The sequence below is a fragment of the Melospiza melodia genome, chromosome 12 (genome assembly GCF_035770615.1).
Source record: "Melospiza melodia melodia isolate bMelMel2 chromosome 12, bMelMel2.pri, whole genome shotgun sequence".
NCBI lineage: Eukaryota > Metazoa > Chordata > Aves > Passeriformes > Passerellidae > Melospiza > Melospiza melodia.
In genome coordinates, this window is record NC_086205.1 from 5,291,338 (window position 1) to 5,314,792 (window position 23,455).

Here is a 23,455-nt window from a genome sequence, read left to right on the forward strand (position 1 = left end):
CCCATGGTGTCACATGCACACAAATGCTTCTATCATAACCTCTGAACTCTCAGCTTATTCCATACAACCCCATCCTTACATTATGAACCCTTCACATTTTATCAGTCCAATTTTTTACTTACTTAAGGCATATTCTTCCTTACAATAGAAACATAAGTTTATGATTTTTCTTCTTAATGTCTGTGTATTGTATTTTTACATCAATCCAGGCTTCTCCCAAGGCTGCAGACCAAACCCTCCTCTGTGTGTGGAAGTTTCTGCCTTTCCATTTCCCACAGTCCCAATAACTTCCAGGAGAGCCAAGAGCACAGGTCTGGCCCATGGAGGGTGGAATTCAGCCCAGGCTGCTCCTGGCTCAGCAGCAGCAGGAGTTCAGCACAGGGGAACCCTGGCTGTGCATTGTCCTCTGCTTCTGGCTTGACCAAAAATCTCAACTTCAATCTGCTCTGCAAGAAATGTGTTTTTAAAATCTCACTGTTTCTGTAGGGTTTGGTAGAGAAAACAGCTGTGAAAAATGTGCTTTAACTGCCTTCGTATTTTCTTCAGTGGAAATTGAGTCTCTCTTTCTTCTAAAATTATCTTTTCAGTTTCCTAAAATTCATTTTGCCTCTGTATCACAGCTTCAGTGTTGAATGTGTGTCCCAGTGTGAGCTGCCCAAGGTGGATCCATTGAGGAGATCCTTTTAATAAATCCCTACTTTATTCTTTAGCCCCATCCATCCTCTGTTCCAGGCCAGCCTTTTCAAGGCATTCCTGGGAGCTCTGCCAGGTCAGGCAGGACTTGGGATGATTCCTGATCTTGGGTTTCTTCCCAGGTTCCCCAGTTCCTGCCAGGGCAGGATGAACTCTGCTGCTTCAGGGATGGTGTTGAGGAGCCCAGGAGAAATTCTGCATTCCACTTTGCTTATTTTAGCAAAGAGAAGGGAAAGATTTTGGGATCGAAAGGGAGAAATCCATGTTAGCAGGACTGGGGAGCTGCAAGCCCTGGCCCCATCTTGCTCTTACAGTTTTTTTCCTTTTGCTTCCCACGGCTGTTGGTTTTTTACTGGCTGAGTTTGTTTGTGTTTTCTCCCGCAGAGAAGCACCTCAAGGTGGTGATTCAGCCTGCAGAAGTGATTAATTTGCCCTTTAAAAAATCTCACTGACCATAATTGGGATTGTACACAGTCATCCTCCCAGTGCAGGAGCAGAAATGCTCACCAATGGTGTTTGTGTGGGGTGGCACAGACAGGAGCTGTGGGTGAGGGAATAATGCAGCAAACAATGAGGACAGGTTTAAACAGAGGTCACTGTGGACACAGCACATCCCTGGCTGGGGCTGCTGACTCTGTGCAGGAAGAACACAGTCAGCACTTCACCAGGAAAGCAAAATCCGTGGTTTCAGCACTGGGGGTGGAAATTGCTCAGCCACATCCAGGCCTGGAGAGCACAGCTGAGGCACCTGGGGGGCTCAGGCACAAAATCCCCTGTGAGGAACTCCTGGATCCACAGGGTTGCCTGAGAACCTCAGCTGAGGGCCTGACTGTGCTCTCTCTGCCTTTCTGTGAGACCACCACACTCTATAGAGCCTGGAGAATTGACTGCAGCACTCGTGGGACTGAGAGGATGAGAAATGTCAGAATAAGGAGATAAAGGGGAAAAAAACCTCAACCAAAGTGTGCGTGTGCTGGCCTGAAGGTGCCTGATATTGGGGTCTCCTTGAGCCGGGTCTGATAAGCTCTTGGAGATCTATGTGACTGTGGATGAGGGAAGAGACGAGGATGTGACTCCATGTTTCAGAAGGCTTGATTTATTATTTTATGATATATATTACATTAAAACTATACTAAAAGAATAGAATAAAAAGTTCTCATCAGAAGGCTGGCTAAGAACAGAAAAGAATGAATAAACAAAGGTTTGTGGCTCGGACAGAGAGAGAGCCAGCTGACTGTGATTGGCCATTAATTCCAAACATCCACATGAGACCAATCCCAGATGCACCTGTTGCATTCCACAGCAGCAGATAACCATTGTTTACATTTTGTTCCTGAGGCCTTTCAGCTTCTCAGAAGGAAAAATCCTAAGGAAAGGATTTTTAATGAAAAGATGTCTGCAACAGATCTATAGCACACCTGAGGCATCTCAGCCACCTCAGATGGCATAAAATCAGCAGGATGGCTTCTGTGGTAGTGTTGGAAACAATAAAAGTTTTATTAAAAGACAAAATAACAAACTCTTTACAGAGAAAAAACCAATCCAGGTGCAAGAGCCCCTCCTGCTCCTGGTAAAACACCTCACAAAAGTGATTATTTCATTTTGTTATCTTCTTTTTCTAGTAAATTGCTCAGGTGGGACTTTTTGGCTCCTGTCCGATTGGCTATCCTTAAGTTTGAGGTGAAGTCCCCAGGGTCCTAAGAGATGTCTTTTTACCTAATTGAGGAGAGAAACTTCTGGGCTTTTTTCCTTTTTCGGAGACAAAGGATAATTTTTTCACTCCATGAACATGAGGCACATTGCTACAGGTGCCAGCTGAGCCCTGTGGGCAAAGCAGGGACAGAAGGGGCAGCACAGGCAGCCCTGAGCATCTCAGGCATCACTGCCTGCTCAAAGGGAGCCCAAGAGCTCTGAAACCAGACACAGAGAGCTCCTGGCTGGGGCTGTTTGAGCATGGACTGAGGAACCAGGCTGTAACCCAGTGGAGATGGGATTAAACCCCACAGCCTGGGCATTGCAGGTCAGCCTGGTTCCTTCTGAGGAGGATGTGAGAGCTCCTGGTGCCCCTGCCCATCAGGGGCTTCTAATAATTGATAAATGTAGGGAGCTGAATTGGCTGCCTCCGCTATTTGGGGCTGGGATTAGAGGATCTTTAAGGTCCCTTCAAACCCAACACAACCCATTCAATGATTATTGAGAATTTCCTTGAAGTCCCTTCAAATCCAACGCAACCCATTCAATGATTATTGAGAATTTCCTTGAAGTTCTGGTTTAACAGCGCTGGTTTAACAATATTTCGTTATCCGTGCTAATATTAATTATTAAAATACTAATTAGCATTTTAACTAATTAAACTAAGACTTTAATTAGTTAAAATACTTATTTTAACTAATTAAAAATGAAAAAAAGTTTTGCTTGGAGAAGAAATAAATGGCTGGCACTCCCATGAAGAAATGTTGCAAGAACGAGGGTTTTTTTGTTTTGGTGGGGTTTTTTTGGTTTGTTTTGGTTTTGGTTTTTTTTGTTTGTTTGTTTTATTTTATTTTATTTTATTTTATTTTATTTTATTTTATTTTATTTTATTTTATTTTATATAAAAATATTTTATTTTATTTTATTTTATTTTATTTTATTTTATTTTATTTTATTTCATTTTATTTTATTTTATTTTGTTATATTTCTAAGGAAGCTTTTCTTCTATCCCTGCTAACATTCAAACCTTTGAATTATATTAAAACCTCTAAGTACAGCGATAAAAAAGCTAGAAACTCCTTATCTGCACTCACAGTGGAGCACTGCCTTTCTCACAGCCCCATCCACTCATTGCCTTGCCGTGAGGATGAGAGTGGAACAGGTGCCAGCTCTGCTCCCTCTCTCTTTTAATGCTGTGTGTGAGAGGGGAGCTCTGCTCCTGACATGTGGGAATCCAGAAAATCAGAGGGTTTTGGGAAAGCTGCAAAAGGCAGCAGAGACAGCAGAACTGTGATTGGAGGTCAGCAGCAACCATGAGATTGGTCAGCAGAAAAATTATTTAAACTGTAGAAAAGCAAGGACAAATAGAACAATGGTGTGTGGATTAACGCATGTCTGAATAACTCTCTAAGATACAGAAAGTTTATCTAGCAAGATATTAGGAAGTTTTAAGCTTAATAATGGAGCTCTGAGCATTGTGTTTCAAGGCTTACAAGCAGGTATTGTATTTGAAATAAGCAAGCATTGTTTAACCAAAGGTACCTGTGCTTACAGTGGTTGGATGGAACTACTGTCAATGTGCTTTTGCTTTGTGTGATTGGTCAAGAAGCTTATAAAGTAAGTTGTAACATTGAGTTCTTGTTCTGCAGCCTGGGATGTGAGCTGCTGGCATCTTCCCATTGCCATAACCATGGAATGAGGCTGATGCTGGAAAATCAAACAGCTCAAGGCACGTTCCCAGCAGTCCTGTCCTGTTGGTGATTTGTACACAGACCCCAGCCAGCGTCACTGACAGACCTGGGGCTGTACCCCAAAACAGAGATGGAACAGCCCTGAGCCAGCAGAGCAGCCTGCAGCACAGCACAGATGGGCCACAGCAGAGCTGGGGACCCAAAGTGACACGAGGCCAAAAGCAGCTGCACTGCTGGTTTGTCACTGGGAGCTTCTGCTCCCAGATCCCCAGAGTGCTGCACTCCTGCACTGGGTCTGGTAAACTGAAATATCATCGGGCTAAGCTTCGTCACTGATGGCAAAACCCAAATTCCTGTGTCTGAGTGAAAGAGAAACCTTTTGGGGTGTCCTTCGTGTAACACCAGCCAAGCCTTGTCCCTCCTGGCTGGAAAGGCCCAGGCCTTTCCTGTAGGAAAGGGGACAGTTAGAAGCCCCTCTGATTTATCTTTATATATAAATATTTCTGCATATAAATAAATAAATATATATATATATATATATATAAATAAATATAAATAAATAAATAAATAAATAAATAAATAAATAAATAAATAAATAAATAAATAAATTTTATAAATAATATATATTTTATAATTTCTATAATTTTATGTATTACAAAACATATAATTTATAATATATTTAAATATTTTGGGGGAAATAGGGGAATGTGAAGTGAAAGAAGTGGAATGGAAAGGGTTTATCATTCCTCTGAGAGTCACAGAAGATGCAGCAGCTTTTCCTGCAGGGGCAGAGGAGCTCCCTGCCCTGCCCTGCCCTGCCCTGGCTGGAGCTGGGGGGCTCTGCCAGCCCCAGCTGCTCCCCCAGCAAAGCTGAGCTGGCAGAAGATGGATATGGAAACTGATTGAAAGCAGTGGCTGTTAGTGCCAAGGGCAACCCCCCACAATTACTGTCAGGGCTGAAATCCTTGCTCAGAAAGAGAAGCAAGGCTGTCTGTGGGCTGTGCAGAGCCTTCCTTCCAACCACAACCACAGCATTCCTGACTCTGGGCTCCTCACCTGGCACTAAAGGGATTTTAATGGATAATGGAACACCTTATGCACAGGAAGGAATAAAACATCTGTAAGAAATTCCTTTTGCCTCCAGCTGCTGAATATTTTCAACCAGAGTTCCATCCTTCTTTTGCAGAAGAGGTGTTGGGCTGGGGGAGCTGAGCCTGGAGTTTGGCTGCACTCAGGAAGTCACTCTCCTATCCCTTTTGCTCTCCTTTCCATTTTGCTCTCCTTTCCATTTTGCTCTGCTCTCCCTCTTGCTCTGCTCTCCCTCTTGCTCTCCTTTCCCTTTTGCTTTGCTTCCCCTTTTGCTCTGCTCTCCCTGCTGGAGGTGTCTGGTCACCCTGCCCTGTGGCCAAGCAGAGATTGCAGCAGGTGTCTGTGTGTTTGGAAGGATGAAAGTTTGGCAAGAAAGTCTCACAGATAGGTGTGCTTGGCAGAAAGACTTTTAAATGTGGAGTCTGATGAAGGAATAGAGATGGAAGCAAGTTTTGATATGGAAGAAAAGAATTGCTGAGTCTTACTGGATAACCAAGGAGGCAAAGGGTGTGTTAGTTAGAAGGGGTTTTATGGCTTAGAACAAAGGATAAACCCACCCTAAACAAGACGATGTTTTTACCAAGCAGGAAGATGGCACAGGCAAACAAACAAGCCTGCTGATGTTGCAAGTAGAAAAAAGGTCTCAGAATTTTCCACTGCAAGAAAACTGAAAAAGCAACTTCTAGCTTAAAGTGTAATGTACTAACTTTTAGTGATTGGAGAACAGTAGCATGAATATGGTAATTATAGTAGTTATGACAGGCTATAGATAATAGTTAAGGTATAGATTGGTTCTACTGTGTTAAGATGCTCTGCAAAGAAAAGTTATAATCTAATGCATTATAACCAAAAGAAAAGTATATAATGCATTTGTAACCAAAACCAAAGGGTCTCCAGGGCTGCCTGCAGCTGGAGCTGACAGCTGTGGGCACAGCTCTGTCACCCACAGAGCTGTGAGTGCTGTAATCTCTTGGATGGAATAAACTGCATTTTGGATACAATAAACTGCATTTTGGATACAATAAACTGCATTTTGGAGAGCCCTTGGAGTCCCACATCCCTCATTTCAGCTCTTACAGTGGCACCCAACGTGGGGCACCATCAGTAAGAGCCTGATTTAGGGATGCAGGACTCCAGGCCTGCCTGCAGCTGGAGCTGGCAGCTGTAGGCACAGGCTCTGTCACCCACAACCCTGGGCTGCTGTAACATCTTGGATCTAATAAACTGCATTTTGAAGTGCCCCTGGAGTCCCACATCCCTCATTTAGGCTCTTGCATGTGTGACCTGCACAGCTGAGAGGTGCCCCCCTCTCTTCTGAGGGCTGTGGAAAGGCAGAGGAATCCTCAGCCACATCAGGACATTTGTATCACCCAGGCTTGACAAGTCCACATAAATTACTGCTTTTTCCAGTCACACGTTTCTTTCCCCCTGCCTTTTTCCTGTGCTGTTTTATCTTTGTCTCCCTCAGTTACTGAGGCACAGTTTGGGTTGCCCTGAGCATTTCCCTGCTTTTGGAAAGCTGTGGAGAACTCCACCTCACTTGGCTGTGCTGTGAAGGGGAACCAGATGACAAATGTGACCATTCCTGGTGTACAAAACATGCTCCAAATGCCACTGATGCTTCTGCCTCAGCTTCAAACCTAAATACAGGCTCTGTTCATGTGCCTTAGTGCACCAGAACACCCCAAGTTTGCCTGCTCATACAAAGAGGGCACCCCCAGTCTGGTGGCTCCAAACAAAACCTCTGACCCTGGGCTGTGCTCCTGGTGCTGCCCAGCACCAAGAGCTGGGGGAGGATTTGCCTCTGAAAATCATCTTTTCTTTTCCTGGAAATGAAGGCTGTGGAAAATCTCCCGTGGTAAGTGAGTTAATGAGATTGGTGCTGTGGAAATTTGGCCAAAAGCTCTTAAAGCTGGCTCTGAGAAAGGCAGGTGGTCTCAGGCTGGCAGGGGATCACAGAGCCCATGCAGGGACCAGCCACTCCTGATGGCTCTCTGCTGTTTCAGAGCTCTGCCAAAGCTGCTGGGGACGTGAGGAGAGAGAGAAGAAATCAATTTCCATCTGCTGGGCTGATGCCTTTCACCTCTGCAGCAGTAATTTTTCTCATTTTTGAGAGGGCTTGGGAAGTGCTGGAGGAGTCATTGAGTGCCCTGTGGGCTGCAAGGGAGGAGCTCTCTGGCTCAGGTACCCTTCGAAGTGCTCACAGCATCCTCTCACACCCACCTCTGTCCTCTCAAGTGTGCACCTCATGATATAAGATCAAAATTTAAATTTCAATTCAGTCTCTCAGTTGCTGTTATAGACATGGAGGGTTGTAAGGAGAGGTCTTGTAGTCACTAAAAGGGGTTAATGTTTAATTTCAAATGCCAGAATATTAGAATAATTCATCCTGGCTGTTGTTTTCAAAGTCTGGAGCACCAAGTGTGGGCACCAAGCAGCACTGCTGGGTTCCAGGTGTGGCCTCATTCTTCCCAGTCCCTGTGTCTGAGGCTGGAAAATGCAAGATGTGGCTGGGGTGTGTATTCCATCACCACCTGTCAGAGCTGGGGCAGTTCTCTGCTGTCCCTGGGCAGTTTTTCCTTTCTCTCTCCCCCAGCCAACCCTCCCTGCAGGAGATCTCTGCTGTCCATGGCCACTGAGTGTCCCTGCAGGGCTGAGCCAATCCCAGCATCCCATGGGGAGATGCTCCGCCCAGGGGAGGAGCCAAGCATTCCTGCCTGGATCCAATCTGAGCCTGGCACAGCACAGCAGCCTTTGCCCCCTGCACTGCCAGAGGAGCAGCTTTCTGCTGCCCTGCATGGCCAGAGGGAGCCCAGGCCCATCTGCAGCAGCCCTGGAGCTGCAGAGGAAAACTCCCCCCTTGTGCAGGATCCCTGCTGCAGCAGAGCCACAGCTGGCACTGCAGGAGGGCTGAGCCCCCCCTGGCATGGGGCTGGGACACTGCCCTGACATACAGGGGGCAGGGACTGTGATCACTCTGGCAGGGTTGGTTTGCATCACTGCATTTTTATTTTATTTTTATTTTCTTCCCTCATAAAGAACTGTTATTCCTGCTCCCGTATCTTTGCCTGAGAGCCCTTTAATTTCAAAATTACAACAATTCAGAGGGAGGGGGTTTACATTTTCCATTTCAGGGCAGCCTCTTGCTTGTTGCAGATTGCAAGGCAAGATGTTTTCCATTCCCTTCTGTATGGCAAATTATCTTTTGTCAAGTGGGCAGTTTGCCTTATCTCTCTCTTTGAGTGCTCACAGTCACACCTCCCTTGGGAGGGGACATTGCTGATAACAGCTATTGAATGTCCCTGCATGGCTGATAAGAACTACAGCATCCCATTGGGAGATGTGAGCCCAGAGGGAGGAGCCAAGCATTGCTACCCAGATATAATCCAGAGGTTTTGAGACACCAGCATGGCTTCTCCACGGGATTCCCCAGAGGAACAACAGCTGCCTCTCCTTCCACTGGATCTTCAGAGGAAGAATCCATCCTTCTCTACAGGATCCCTGCTCCAGCAGAACCACCCCTGACACTGCAGGAGGGCTGAGCCACAATTCCAATGGGACTGCACCAGCACCCTGACCCACAGGGTGTCAGGTTGGGTTCTGACTCTGTCAGTGTTGTTCTGGTGTACTGCATTGTTTATTTTATCCTTTTATTTTTTTCCTTTCCCTATTAAAGAACTGTTACTGCCTGCTCCCATGTTTTTGTCTGAGAGCCCCTTAATTTAAAACTTATAGCACTTCAGAGGGGTGGGGAGGGTTTACATTCTCCATTACAGGGGAGGCTCCTGCTTTCCTTAGCAGATTCCTGTCCAAATCCAAGCACCCTGAGCTCCCTGTAAGGCAGCCAGGGAGCTTCCAGGCTGGGGGCTCCCTTTGCAGGGATGTCCTCTGGTGTTCTGGATCTGCACAGCCCATCTGTCAGGGAGAATGGCTGCTACAACATCTCAGCACCACTGATGCTCTCACTGGTCTGGTTCCCCTCCTCCTGCACCTTGCACTGATTCTTTAATTAGTAATGACTGGTGGAGTCCGTTCCTCTCACTGAGGGTGGAGCTGTTCCCAGTTGTTGTTGTCTGGGACGCACAGAAGAGCACCAGGGAGAGCCAGGGCAGTGGAGCTCAGCCTGCAGGGCAGGGCTGCTCCTGCTGTCCCTGCAGGCTCTGCCTCCCTCACTGCCTGTGCTTGGACACTTTCAAGGTTTGGAAGCACCTGAGGGAAAATATTGGTGCTACAGGAGGAAAAAAATACCACAGCTGGCTTGTTTTCAATCAGGAAAACCCTCAGTGTGCTCATAGGTGGGTGGGTGCTGTTGGAAGGTCATGCTGTGGCACACCCAGCAGAGGTTATCTCCCCTGCAGCTCTCTGGACAGGCAGAGCCCCTCTGAGCAAATCCCCCAGGGAATCCCAGTATCCCAAAGGAGGGAAGGGTCTCCTGTTGTTCCAGAGCAGCACTGGGCTCTGGCCCTCCTTGTACCTGTGCTTTGTATCCACCTGATGCCTTGGGATTTTAGGATTTGTATATATTCCATGTATTTGTAATGCTGCAATTCTTTAGTGTATAACTCTAAACTCCACACACAGTGTGAGCTGCTGCTTTCCCATTTTGGGCAGACACAACAATTCCTCTCCAGGCCTGGCAGTCAAGGACACCTCACTGCCTCAGGCCTGAGAGATGGAAGCAAAAGTGAGTTGGGGGGAGCAAACTTGGGGTACATGGCTTCATTACCTGAAGCTGGAATTGGAAGATGCACCCCCAATATGCAAATGGCCCAAACTTATAAAGTGTGCAAACCTGTGAGCCATGGTCCATTTTGGGTGTAACCCCTGGGGGGCTTTGTCTGCCCTGAATGTACCTGAAGGCCCTTCCATAAACAGAACTGCTTTTAATTGCCTGAATTCTGTCTGGTCTCCGTTTTAGGTAGCCCCACAAGGCGCCACAGGAAGGGATCAGATCCTCCACTGCCCACAGAAGGAAGAGCCCTTCCTGCAGCTCTGAGCAGAGATAACCACGAGCATCCTGCATGGGCAGAGCTCCTGCTGCCGTCCAAGAGGGGAAATACAGAAACATCCCCGCCTCATTTTCCCTGGGACTGAACTCAGCTGCAGCCAGGAAAGCCAATTCTTGGTTTTCCTGAGCGTGGGTGGATTGACCCGAGGTGATTTCCCTCTTCCATCAGTGATCTGCATGGCCTCTGCAGCTCTCTGGGCTCAGCTCAAGACTGATTTTCCCTTCCCTGGTGGCTGAGGTGTTGCAGCTGTCATGATTCCTGGCTTTGGGAATGTGCCTGTCTCACATGAGGCCCAGTTCAGCCCAGTTCAGTGGCTATTCAGGCTGTTATGAGTAGAAAAGCTGCCCATTTTTTTTAAAGGTTGCAGAGTTCACAGGTTGAGCCAGTTGCTGCCAGGGTGGAGTTCTAACTGTTTGTTGTTGTAATCACCTGTTGTTTTCATTAATTACCTGTCGTTGATGGTTAAGAATTCCCCTTTTGTCCAGTGCTTCCTGGAGGATGGCACCCAGACAGTGAAGGGGAAGGGACATTGATTTGGCATGGAAATGACATCGGAACCAGCATGCAACGGGAGGGACCCCTCACCAAACCTAGCCCAAAACCCCTAAAACAAAGAGCCAACACAAAACTGATGAATCAAAGTAATGTCTAGACATGAAGAACAGAATCCAGTATCCACCAAGATCCTTTTTACCTCTCACCCTAAATCAAAGATGTCGGCTAGATAGAGCACCTCAAATGTTAACCTAAAAAGGGAGAGAATTTCCTGATGCTCTCATGAGGACAGGACCTCCCAGCTCTGCCCACCGACCAATGGACACTGCTGCACTCCTCTTCCTCCTCTTCCTCCTTCTCCAAGTTACTCCTGGGAGCAGCAGCAGTGTGAGCACGACCTGTCAGTTCTGCCCCCAGAGCTGATCACTTGTAATAAAGGCATTACAAAGGAGAAAGGTCTCCTGCCCTGTTTGTTTCAGGCTTTGCTGAGGGATGCTGGAGGAACAGTGTGATCACCCTTTCCCCTTCCTGCCAGGAAGGGAATTGCTGAACACGGAGCTGCTCTCCCCCAGTTTCTCCTGCCCGTGCTGGACCAAGCTGTTTCCTGCATTGGAAACTGCTGCACTTGCTAATTGACACAAGGAAATGAACATGGAACACATCAAAGGCCTCCTTGCTGCACTTTTTTGTCTTTTCCATAACACATGAGGAACCAATGGGGCAGAGGGCTGGCGGGAACCACGCCAAGGTGTTGGCATTTCCTGCCCTGCCTGTGACTGCTGCTCCAGGCAGATTTACCCTGATGTGACTCAGGGCAGGAGCCTGTGCAGAAATGCAGAATATTGAGCCTTGCACTGGTGTGCTTGGATGGATAATTTGAAGGCAGGCCCTCAGATTCATTTGTCAAGGAGACAATAGAAGAGTAGGCTGTCTGTGAATTAAAGGGAAAATCCCGGTGACCATGTTAAAACTATACTAAAAGAATAGAAGATAAGGTTTCATCAGAAGGCTGGCTAAGAATAGAAAAAGAAAGAATGATAACAAAGGCTTGTGGCTCAGACTCTCTGTCTGAGCCAGCTCACTTTGATTAGCCAATAATTAGACACAACTAACATGGGCTAATCAAAGATCTACCTGTTGCATTCCACAGCAGCAGATAACCATTGTTTACATTTTGTTCTTGAAGCCTCTCAGCTTCTCAAGAGGAAAAATCTTTAAAAAAGATTTTTCATAAAAGATGTCTGTGACAAATCCCAATGCACAGTGTAACACAGTGACACAAAGGCTGGGTTGGATTGGATTTGCATTGTGACAAGTCATGTGAGAGGACTTGTCAATGACTCTGACTAGTGACTGTCTAACCCCTGAGCTCACAAAATAATTTATCTGTTTCCAGCAAGCATTTTTAAGGTTGCACTTGGTGTTCCAAGAGCTGGGAGCAGGATGGTTGCCTGCTGCAGGATTCATGGATTGTGCCTGTGTGCTGCTTGCAGTGAGCTGGCTGCTCCCAGATGAATCTGGGATGCTGATCCTGACCAGGTGCTTTGCACAAACAGATATTAAGACATTCACAAGACAGATGATGGACTTTGGACCTGGTTAGCATAAGAGATTTGATATCAGGAGGTGCCTTTGGGGGTCCATGTGCACTGGGGGGGCTTGCAGAAGTTACAGACACTACCAAGCTTCTCCAAGCAGCCAGGAGGCTTTGGGTGAGGATGAATCCAGCCTCCCTGCACTGCCAGCTGCCTGTCCCACAGGGTTTGTGTGACCGTGTTCACAGGGGTCTGAGGATGAGGGAAGAGATGAGGATCTGACTCCATGTTTCAGAAGGCTTGATTTATTATTTTATGATATATATTATATTAAAACTATACTAAAATAATAAAGAAAGGATTTCATCAGAAGGCTAGCTAAGAATAGAAAAAGAAGGAATGAATAACAAAGGCTTGTGTCTGGGACAGAGAGTCTGAGCCAGCTGACTGTGATTGGCCATTAATTAGAAACAACCACATGAGAGCAATCCCAGATGCACCTGTTGCATTCCACAGCAGCAGAAAACCATTGTTTATATTTTGTTCCTGAGGCTTTTCAGCTTCTCAGGAGGAAAAATCCTAAGAAAAGGATTTTTCATAAAAGCTGTCTGTGGCAGGTTTGCCCTGGAACAGGTCACCCCACAGCCTCTGCCCCTGCCCTCTAAGGGCTCTGCAGAGCAAGGGGCAGATTTGCTGTTCTCCTCCTCAGCTGGCTCAGCCTCCCAGGCTCTGCCTCACTTCTGTCATTTCCAAACCTTGATGGACTCTGTCATTGTCCTGCAGTGACCTGAGCTGGGGGATCACAGCTCCTCTGCTGGGCCACGGGTGCTGTGAGCTGCTCTGGAGCTGCACACTCAGCTCTGGAGCACCAACACACTCTCCATGCCCTGATAACAGAGCCAAGGCCATCCTAAAGCAGCCCTGCTCTCTGCAGATTGCTCCCTGCAGCAAACCCAGCTGGCAGATTTCTGCCTTTTGGGAATGGGACTGGACATGGGGGCACAGGCACCTTTTGGGGAAGATGAAGCAGGAAAGCCTTATAAATATGATTGTCTGGCAAAAGATTTTGAGAATATGGAAACTATAAGCGAGATTGAAATGAAAGCAAGCTTTGAGATGCCTCAGTTACTGAACAACTGGAAAACAATGGTGTGGCCAGCTGAAGGTAATCCCCTTTTGATGGAACAATACCCTCTGCTTGCAGACAGGCCCAAGGGTCAGAGCAGACCCTGCCAGCTCGGCAGAAGGGGCCCAAAGAGGAGTTTTTAGGGTTTAAAATGTAGCACGGTATGGTAATGTAGTGATTCTTATAGGCTGTATGTAAATGCTATAGGATTTGTATCTTGTACTAGATTGGTTAGTGAGAATCAGAATATTCAACACAGAAGATTTATGGTATTGTAATGGGAGCTTTGCTCTCTTAGCTCTTACTCTTAGATCTTACTCTTAGCTCTCACTTTTCTATGCTCTTACCCCTTTTACTCTCTTACCCTCTCATCCTCTCTACCCCTCTCTCCCTCTCTGGGGTCTGCTCTGAGCTGTGGCTGCAGCTCCCAGCAGGGCCCTGCACCCAGGCCCTTTGCAATGAACCCCAAATCCCAGCAGGGCCCTGCACCCAGGCCCTTGGCAATAAACCCCAAATCCCAGCAGGGCCCTGCACCCAGGCCCTTGGCAATAAACCCCAAATCCCAGCAGGGCCCTGCACCCAGGCCCTTTGCAATAAACCCCAAATCCCAGCAGGGCCCTGCACCCAGGCCCTTTGCAATGAACCCCAAGTTCCACGACCTCTGGCTTCAGAGATCTCTGCTCTCCATCTGTCCCCACTGTGCTACCCCTGCCAATCCTACAGGCACTCCCTGGCATCCCTGGGGCACTGTGCTGAAGCCAGGGAAGCTGAGATGGACCCCCTGACCCAGCTGTGTGCCCGGGCACACCTGCATGGTGCCCCTGCACCCCCAGGAAAGCTGCAGCCTTCTCTGGGCTTCTGCCTGGGCCCTGCACAGGCCTTCAGGAGAGCTGTGAAACCTCAATCAAAGCAGAAACACTTCTCAGAAATTACATCATTAATGCTAAAGCTCAATGTGATTGGAGACCTAGATAACCCTCTAATGGTTATCTAGATAAACCTAGATAACCATTTTCTAATGGCTGTTTTCAGAATTCAGATTCATTGTTGGCAGTGTGCTGTGATCATCCCAGCTCCTGTGCTGTTCATTTTAAACTGCTCAGAGCAATCCCTTCCCTCTGGCCATTCCCTGCCAGCCTCAAACAGGGCATGGGAGGAAAAACAGAGCTGGCCTTAGAGGTGGAAATTCTCTTCAAATTTAAGGAATCTGTGTGACCTTGAAGCAATACAGTGGGAGAGGGAGCCTGGACTGATCTCCCAGAGTTTAAGCCTCCCTGCAAATCTCCCGTGGTGACAATCAGGTCAGAAATCAGAGCATGCAAACACAAATGTCAAGCGAAAGGATACAATTTTTCATGCCTGGCTGAAACCAAGCACCCTGATCTCCCAGCACAGTTTTACTCCTGTAAGTGGTGCAGATAATCTCACTTACAGCAGATATCCACGGCAGGAGCCGAAGGCACCATTAAAGGCTTACACAGTGCTGCCTGTAATTTAAATCCACTAAAAGCACAAATGTCTGTTGTTCAATTCTTTAAATATTAAGCTGGCATGTGAAGCTTATTTTTGGTTGGTTTTTTTTTTTTTTTTTTTTTTCTCTCTCTCTCACACATGAGGGATTTTGCTGTTTCTGCACCTTGCTGCCCTGGGGATGCTGGGCAGCAGCCTGGGTCAGGAATTCCAGGGATGGCACAGGGCATGGCAGGCAGCAGGGAGGCTCTGCCCCTGCCCACCCCTCCCTCCTGCCTTCCCAAAGGAGCCCAGGTGCACCCACAGCACCATCCCGTTCTGACTGTCCCTCTTTGTAAAAATCCCCCTTCCTGAAAGGATCATTTCCATCCAGACTGAACAATTTTCATTTTATTTTCCCTTGTTTGGGGGGTTTCTGCAGGACCAGGGTGTGACAGGGTTCACAGGGGTTTTCAGGAGAAGGAAGAGATGAGAATGTTGACTCCATGTTTCAGAAGGCTTGATTTATTATTTATAGAATAGAATAGAAAGGAATGAATAATAAAGGTTTGTGCCTCGAACAGAGAGTCCAAGCTAACTGAGCTGTGGTTGGCCTTTAATTGTAAACATCTGAGATGGGCCAATCCCAGATGCACCTGTTGCATTCCACAGCAGCAGATAACCATTGTTTACATTTTGTTCCTGAGGCCTCTCAGCCTCTCAGGAAGAAAAATCCTAAGAAAAGGATTTTTAATGAAAAGATGCCTGTGACACCAGGGAGCACAGGGAAGACAGCTCCTGACCTTTAGAGCTGTCACCCGTGTGACAGGGAGGGTGACAGCCCCTGCCACCACCCTGTCCCTTTTCCAAGCCACTGTGGTCCCTTCACTGCAGAGATCCCACTGCTCCCTGCAGGCACCAGGGCTCTGCTGTTGCCTGAACTGCTGCTGCATCTCCCCTGCCCCACCCATGTCCACAGCTGTCCACTCTCCTGAGCCCAAATACAACATTTCATGTGATGGCTGCATCAGTGGGAAGAATATTTAGTGTAAAACCTTCCCCCTGCAGTGCTGCTGCAGCATAAATAAATGTTCTGTTGACCCTGGAGAGGGCAGTCCCAGCTCCGGGGTCACTCTGACACATCAGACAGCACAGCCTTCACAGCAAAGCAGGTTTGCTTGCTGTTTCTTGCCCTTGGAGGAACTCTGGAGTGGAAAAGACCTGCTCCAGCCCCAGCTGCTTGTAACAAGCAGCACCTCTAAAACAGGATTTTTAGCTTTAAAAGATGGAAAATCACTGAAATGCTGTGAAACCCAGCCCTTGCCTGTGCCCCATGGTGGTGCAGGAGCAGCAGCTGCCCCCAGCACAGGGTGACCAGAGGGGACTGAGCTGGCTTTTGTGGGGAGTGAAGGATTTGTAACAAATCAACGGGCTGGGGGTTAATTGAGGATTAATTTAAACATCTCCACTGATTTAATTTGCTTCTGCCCAAAGTCCCTGAGCAATAGTAAGCTAAAATTAAAGTTTACATCTGCAAATGTGGCTCACAGAGTGATCTTTATCTAATTTTCTCTTTGCTTACTGCACAAGGTGAGCCCAATCCAGCTCTGGGAGCACTGATGGAGCTGGGGCCAGCCTGGGGTGGCTCTCAGGGTGCAGCGTGGAGGTGTTTGGGGGTGAATAATCCTTTGTGCTGGGACAGTCCTTGCCTGTCCTGGCTCCCCAAGGGGGCTCTCCAATCTCTCCCAGCCTCTCCATGCCATGAGCAGCCAGTGCTTGTCCATCACTCATGGCTAAATGCAGATTTCTTCACACAGGAGGGAAAACCTCTGCACTGGCACTTCCAGCTGCCTGACAGTGCTGCCCTGATGGTGTTTGGTACCAAATGTTCCACTGGGGTAGCAAAATTTAGAGCTGCTATTCCTTATCTTGGCAAAAAGCTGTTGGAACCCTGGTTACTGAGAATTTCAGACTTTCTGTGCTGCCAGGCACTGACCCCCAGGAGAACACTGCATTGACCTGAGGCTGTGGAGAAAACTTCCAAAATGGAATGGCAGAACTGGGATTGTGGCTGTGGAGTTTGAATAGAAGTGTGTGATATCACAGGGTGGGAAACTTAGAGTTTAAGGGTTTAGAATATAGTAATATATATAAAGCAAGATGGAGGTTTTAGGGAACACTGGGTTTTAGGGCCAAGGGTAGTCCTTGGTTTTAGGGAACACTAGGATTTAGGGCCAAGGGTGATCCTTCTTCTTCACCTTCTCCATGTGTTTGGGTGGTTTTGTGTAATTGGATAAAAAAATCCACATTGTGGGCACAGGTGGTTGGTTATTGGGTTAAAAGTAGAAATAATTTCAGTGTCATTTCTTAATTAGACAGTTTATCCTTAAAAGGCCTTGTAGAGGGAGAGACATAGGACTCCATTTTAATTTATTAGAGTCAAGTGCTGCAGAACTCAGGGTTTGTGAAACTGTAGCATAGATAAGAACTAACAGACATCTGAGTCCCAACAAGAAATTCCATCTCATGCATTTAATCCTGATCCTGGCAGAAAGAAGTTAAGACTCAGCAATGGTCATTTATGGACTGGCTTTGCTTTGTGCCCAGGGTTATCTGCCTCATGCCATGGCTCTGTCTTACAGTTCAGAATTGTTCAGTTCCATCCTCCTGCTCTGCCTGATCCCACCAGCAGCTTAGTCATGTGTGACTCTTTTCCTAGCAGCCTTTTCTGCAGGGTTCACTTTCCTGCTCTCAGAAGAGAAGCACTGATCTCCAGAAATCCCTGCTCCCACACTCTGCACTGACCCTGCAGCTGCTGGAGCTGCTGCTGATGCTCACTTCTCTCCACTGCATTCCTGCAGATTTCAATCTTAGCATCAATCCCATCAAGGTGGGTAAATCTTTCCTGGTTTTAATTAGGGGTAATTTGAAGTATCTAGAGTGCTCTGGCAAATTTCCTCATCTGTGATGCTGACAAAGGGGCCTCTGATGCCTTAGGATTTTAGTTTTTATATTTTTCAGATCCAGTACTGCATCAGTGCATCACTCCAAACTCCACACAGAGTTTGAGTTACTGTCCTCACATTTTGGTCAGACAACACAATCCCTCTGGGCCTGGGATCCAAGGACACCCCACAGCCTCAGGCCCCAAAAAGCACAAACAAAAGTGAATTGGGGGCAGCAAACTGGGGGTAAATGACTTCATTAGTGAAGCTGTAATTCAGGGATTAACCCCTGATACATAAATGGACCAAACTTATAATTGTCTGAAAAACTGGTGCCCATTGTCCAGCTTGGGTGCAGCCTCTGGGAGGCTGTGACTGCCCAAGGTGTGGCTGTTGAAGGGCTTTAATAAATCCCCACTTTATTCTCTGAACCTTGTCTGGCCTCTGCTCTAGGCAGCCCATCCAAGGCATCAGCACCACCACTGACAGAGCACCCTGCATGCCTGTAGCACTCTGAGCCACAGCTAAAATCAGAGATGAAAACGAATCCAAAGACTTTACCAAGCTCACAGGAGGCTCCTGTTCCAGCCCAGTGGCAGCACATTTGCCATGCCACACTTGGTGCTGCTAACACCTGAGTATGACTTTCAGAGCCCTGGCAGGCTGGAGCCTGTCCCCAGGACAGCCCCAGGAGAGGCATTTCCAGGGCTGGCAGCACATCTGGCAGCAGAGGAGTTCCAGAGGTGGAAAATGGACATCATGGGCTTGGGGTGGCACTCAAAAGGCAGCTGAGGAACCAACTCACCTGTCTGACAGCACAGAGCAGCTTCCCATAGGAATAGACAATGATGGCAAACGGGATCACGAGGCAAAAGATGAAAAGACAGATGATGTAGGAGGCATTGTTGGCGTCCCTGGAATGCCAGTTCACAGAGCAGGTTATCCCTGCTCCCTCTGGCCCATAGCTGCTCCAGCCAAGCAGTGGGGGCACAGTCCAGAGCAGGGAGTATGTCCAGGACAGGATGATGGCTGCCCAGGCTTTCCTGTAGTTGGTGGTGTCAGGCTCTGCTGTCCTGGTCATGGTGCAGCAGCGCTCGTACGAGAGCACGGCCAGGGAGACGAGGGAGATGATGCCTGTGCCAAACCAGAGCCTGGTATCAGCAAAAAATCAATGAGTGAAGGCTTTGCTGTGCCTCCCAAAACAGTATTTCAAGCTTTGGATGAGCCTGAAGGCACTGGCTTTGGAAACAAGGCAGGCAAGGAGTGGGACTGAGGTGTCCCCTAAGGGTGAGAGGTGCTGAGAGCCTGGCCCCACTCACAGGAGCTGGGGGTGTGCAAACACATCCAGCCAAAGCAGTCAGTTATAAATGCTCATCAGTAATTAACCACACCTGTCTGAATGGATACTTGTGTGTGTGTGTGTGTGTGTGAGTATGAGCTGCAGCAAAACCCTGCCTTCTCCATCAGATCTGGTTCTTGCTGCACCTGTAGAAATCGAGATTAATATCTAGATTTGCCCAAAGTGTGGAGCTGATCTGGCGCTCCTCTGCCAGCTCTGAAGTGCAGCCTTCTGAGCCCTTCTTGGGGCAGTGCAGCCCCATGAGGATTTCATGCTGTGCGTAATGCAGAGCTGTAGGTCAAAGCCGTGTCCTGAAGCTCCCTGTGCCAGCAAGAGCCCCTCTCAGGAGGGCAGGCAGCTCGTGAGCCTTTGCAGAGGCAGTGATGGATCTCCTGCAGTTGGGGTACTGCCAGCAGACACCAAGGGGGCAGTAAAACCACCAGCAGCAAATCAAAGGCTTCTTTAGCATGCAGAAATGCTGGAGGGGAGGTCATTTCTAAAGCTGATATGAGTTTGCAGTTTCCCTCCACGCACACCTCCCGGGCTGCGCTGTGGATCGGTGCTGGCAGGTACAAGGGGATGTTGCTGGATGCTGGCACACTCCTGCTAAACTTTCCTCGCCGAGTAAAGGTTTTACATGCACAAATTTGGCTTTTTACCCTGTGTAACTTCATGAGGGAAAGAGATGGCAGCAAACAGCTGCTGCAAATATCTCTTTAGAGCGTGCATCAGCAGTGTCAGTGTCTCCTAAGTGGCTGTGGGCAGCCTGGATGCCGGCTGAGCTGTGTTCCCGGGGTGGTTCAGGTCTGTTCTGACAGCAGAGGGATGCTCTGCTGGTAAAGCCTCTGCTCCATGGGAATGCTGGCTGGGGGAGAGCCCCGCCGATGTGTGCCAGAGTCGGCAGAGCTTAAAGGTCTTTTATAACCTAAACGAGGCTGATTCCATCCCCGCTTTCATCCTTTAAAGTTTGTAGAGCTCTTCCTCGGCCGCTGGAAACACGCTGTGGAGCCTGAATGAGGACTCACACCTAACGCTGCCTGGGCTTTTCCCAGCGAAACAACCACCCAAGCTGGGAAGGATTCCCCCAGCCCTGTGCTCCTGGCGTGCCCCAGGCACAGCCCGAGCTCCATCGCGGCCCCGGACACGAACCCAGCGGCTGCACCGCTGCGGGCTGGCTCTGCCCTCCCTGGCCCCCCGAGCTGCCGAGGCTGTCCCGTCCCCTCCCCAGTACTGCGAGACTATTCCATCCTCTCCCCAGAGCTGCCGGGGCTGTCCCGTTCTCTCCCCGGAGCTGCCAAGGCTATCGCATCCCCTCCCCAGAACTGCGAGGCGATTCCATTCTCTCCCCCGGTGCTGCCCAGGCTGTCCCATTCCCTCCCCGGAGCCGTCCCGTCCCTGCCGGGGCTGTCCTGTCCCCTCCCCTGGCTATCCCATCCCGTTCCCTCCCCGGAGCTGCCCAGGATGTCCCATTCTCTCACCGGAGCTGCCCAGGCTATCCCATTCTCTCCCCGGAGCTGCCGGGTCTATCCCAGGTTCTCTCCCCGGAGCTGCCCAGGCTATCCCATTCTCTCACCGGAGCTGCCCAGGCTATCCCATTCTCTCCCCGGAGCTGCCGGGTCTATCCCAGGTTCTCTCCCCGGAGCTGCCCAGGCTATCCCATTCTCTCCCCAGAGCTGCCCAGGCTATCCCATTCTCTCACCGGAGTTGCCGGGGCTGTCCCGTCCCCTCCCTGGAGCTCTCCCGTTCCCTCTCCGGAGCTGCCATCCCATCCCATCCCATCCCATCCCATCCCATCCCATCCCATCCCATCCCATCCCATCCCATCCCATGCCATCCCATGCCATCCCATGCCATCCCATCCCATGCCATCCCATCCCATCCCATGCCATGCCATCCCATCCCATCCCATCCCATCCCATCCCATCCCATCCCATCCCATCCCATCCCCGGAGCTGCCAGCACTGTCCCATCCCGTCCCATCCCATCCATCCCGTCCCATCCCATCCCGTCCCGTCCTGTCCCATCCCGTCCCATCCCATCCCATCCCATCCCATCCCGTCCCGTCCCGTCCCGTCCCATCCCGTCCCATCCCGTCCCATCCTATCCTGTCCCATCCCGTCCCATCCCGTCCCATCCTATCCTGTCCCATCCCTCCCCGGAGCTGCTGGCACTGTCCCGTCCCGTCCCATGCCATCCGCTCCCCGGAGCTGCCCAGGCTATCCCATTCTCTCCCCGGAGCTGCCCAGGTTATCCCATGAGCTGCCCAGGCTATCCCATTCTCTCCCCGGAGCTGCCGAGGCTATCCCATTCTCTCACCGGGGCTGTCCCGTCCCCTCCCGGAGCTGTCCCGTCCCGTCCCTCCCGGCGGTGCGGCCCCGCAGCCCGGTGGCACTCACCGCAGAGGGCGGTGGCGAAGCCGTGCCAGGCGCAGGCGGCCCCGGCGGCGCTGCTGTTGCTGTTGTCGCCGTCGCTGGTGCCCGCGGCCAGCCCGAGCGGGGTGCCCAGCGCGCAGCCCAGCAGGTCGCTGAGGGCCACGTTGAGCAGCAGCAGGTTGATGGGGGAGCGCAGCGCCGGGAAGCGCCAGAAGAGCAGCAGCACCAGCAGGTTGCTGCAGAAGCCCAGGCTGCCCACGGCGCCCAGGCACACGGCGGCAGCCAGCCTGCCCCCGGGGCCCAGGCAGGGCTCGGCCTCGGCCCGGCCATCCCCGCAGCCGGCTCCGGCCTCCCGCATGCCCGCGCTGCTCCGCGCCCTGCCCGGGCTGCCCCCGGAGCGCCCCGGACACCCACGGGCTCGGAGCTCGCTGTGCAGCCAGCGGAGCGCTAAATCCCTCCAGGACCGAGCGGGATGTGCTTCAGACCGTGTGCGAGCCTCAGCTCGGCACGCAGCGCTCTCAGAGTAAAGAGCTCACCCAGGCTGTCCTGGAGCGCTGCAAAGGTGAAGCTTGAGCTGCCAACCTGTGACAGTGGTCACAGGGGTGTGAGGGTGAGGGAAGAGATGAGGATCTGACTCCATGTTTCAGAAGGCTTGATTTATTATTTTATGATATATATTATATTAAAACTATACTAAAAGAATAGAAGAAAAGATTTCATCAGCTATGTGTGAAAAATGCATGTATTGTATGATTGGCTTTTTGCAAATATTAAAATGAATATGATATGTGTTCTGTTAGAAAGTAGTGCTGTATTAATTCTCTTAAGTAGTGTGTTAAATATAGTTTTAGGTTATAACAAAATGTTAAAATAGAAACTATGCTGTGTAGGATACTTTTTTTAAAGAAAGGACTCGCAGCGAGATAGCAGCCACAGGACACCTGAATCTTTCAGAGAAAGAGAATTTATTGCTCCCTTATCAGAAGAAACAAACTTCTTCCTACCTCAAAGGCACTGTCAGGATTAGAAGGAAGAAGTTGACGATGACCAGACAGAATCCTGTATTTGAATGGAATTTATGCAGCATGTATGAGGTGTATGAATATGCAACAGGCTGTTGCTTTTAAGGGTTAACCCTTTGTTAACGTGGGTCCTTTTTCGGGCTTGTGCTGCCCAGAAAAAGGTACCCAGACTGTCTGTAACTCTTTGTATTTTTTGTCTCATTGTCCTAATTCAATTTGTCCAAATTATTATTACTCTAATTGTATTACTATTTTAATAACCATTTTATTCCTATTAAACTTTTTAAAATTTTAAAAACAAGTGATTGGCATTTTTCACACTAAGAATAGGAAAAGAAAGAATGAATAACAAAGGCTTGTGTCTCAGACAGAGTCCAAGCCAGCTGACTGTGATTGGCCATTAATTAGAAACAACCACTTGAGACCAATCCCAGATGCACCTGTTGCATTCCACAGCAGCAGATAACCATTGTTTGCATTTTGTTCCTGAGGGCTGTCAGCTTCTCAGGAGGAAAAATCCTCAGGAAAGGATTTTTCAGAAAATATCATGGCTACACCAACCAGCTACAGAAAAAGTATTTATCAGTTGAAGTTCCTTAAAATCTAAGTTCTGGTCATATCCCACCCTTCAGTGAGGAGAGCACTCTCAGACATTTTAATGTATTGATGTGCTGACCCAAGAGGGAAAAAACACCCCCACTGTTCTACTCATAAGGGAATTTTTCTTTGTGTTTGCAAATAAAAAGTGAATGTGTCCAATTTCCTGCAGCTTGGTTGCTATGAGCAATTAGTACTGAAAAGGAGAGTGTGAAGCCTGATGTCCTCCTTCTTTTTTTTCCTCTATTTTTTTAGTTGTTCATTATGGGGAAGAGGCACTTTAGAGTATTTCTGCTTGTAATGACCTTCGAGGTTTTTTTTTTTTAAACGAAACCCCTGCACTTTGGGAAAGCTGGCTGCTTCTTGCCTTCCCTCTGGGCTGCTAAGGGGATGGACAGGGT

General features: G+C 48.9%; 1 protein-coding gene across 1 annotated transcript in view; it reads right to left on the minus strand.

The window, feature by feature from the left end:
* Positions 1–21,793, minus strand: part of LOC134423843 (opsin-3-like) — a 31,724-nt gene extending 9,931 nt beyond the window's left edge. Inside the window, exons 1-2 of the mRNA XM_063167297.1 lie at positions 21,460–21,793; positions 18,530–18,858 (exon numbers count right to left, since the gene is read on the minus strand). Coding sequence (XP_063023367.1) covers positions 18,530–18,858; positions 21,460–21,793 — 663 coding nt within the window. The remainder of the gene's footprint in view (positions 1–18,529; positions 18,859–21,459) is intronic.
* Between the last annotated feature and the right edge of the window lie 1,662 nt (positions 21,794–23,455).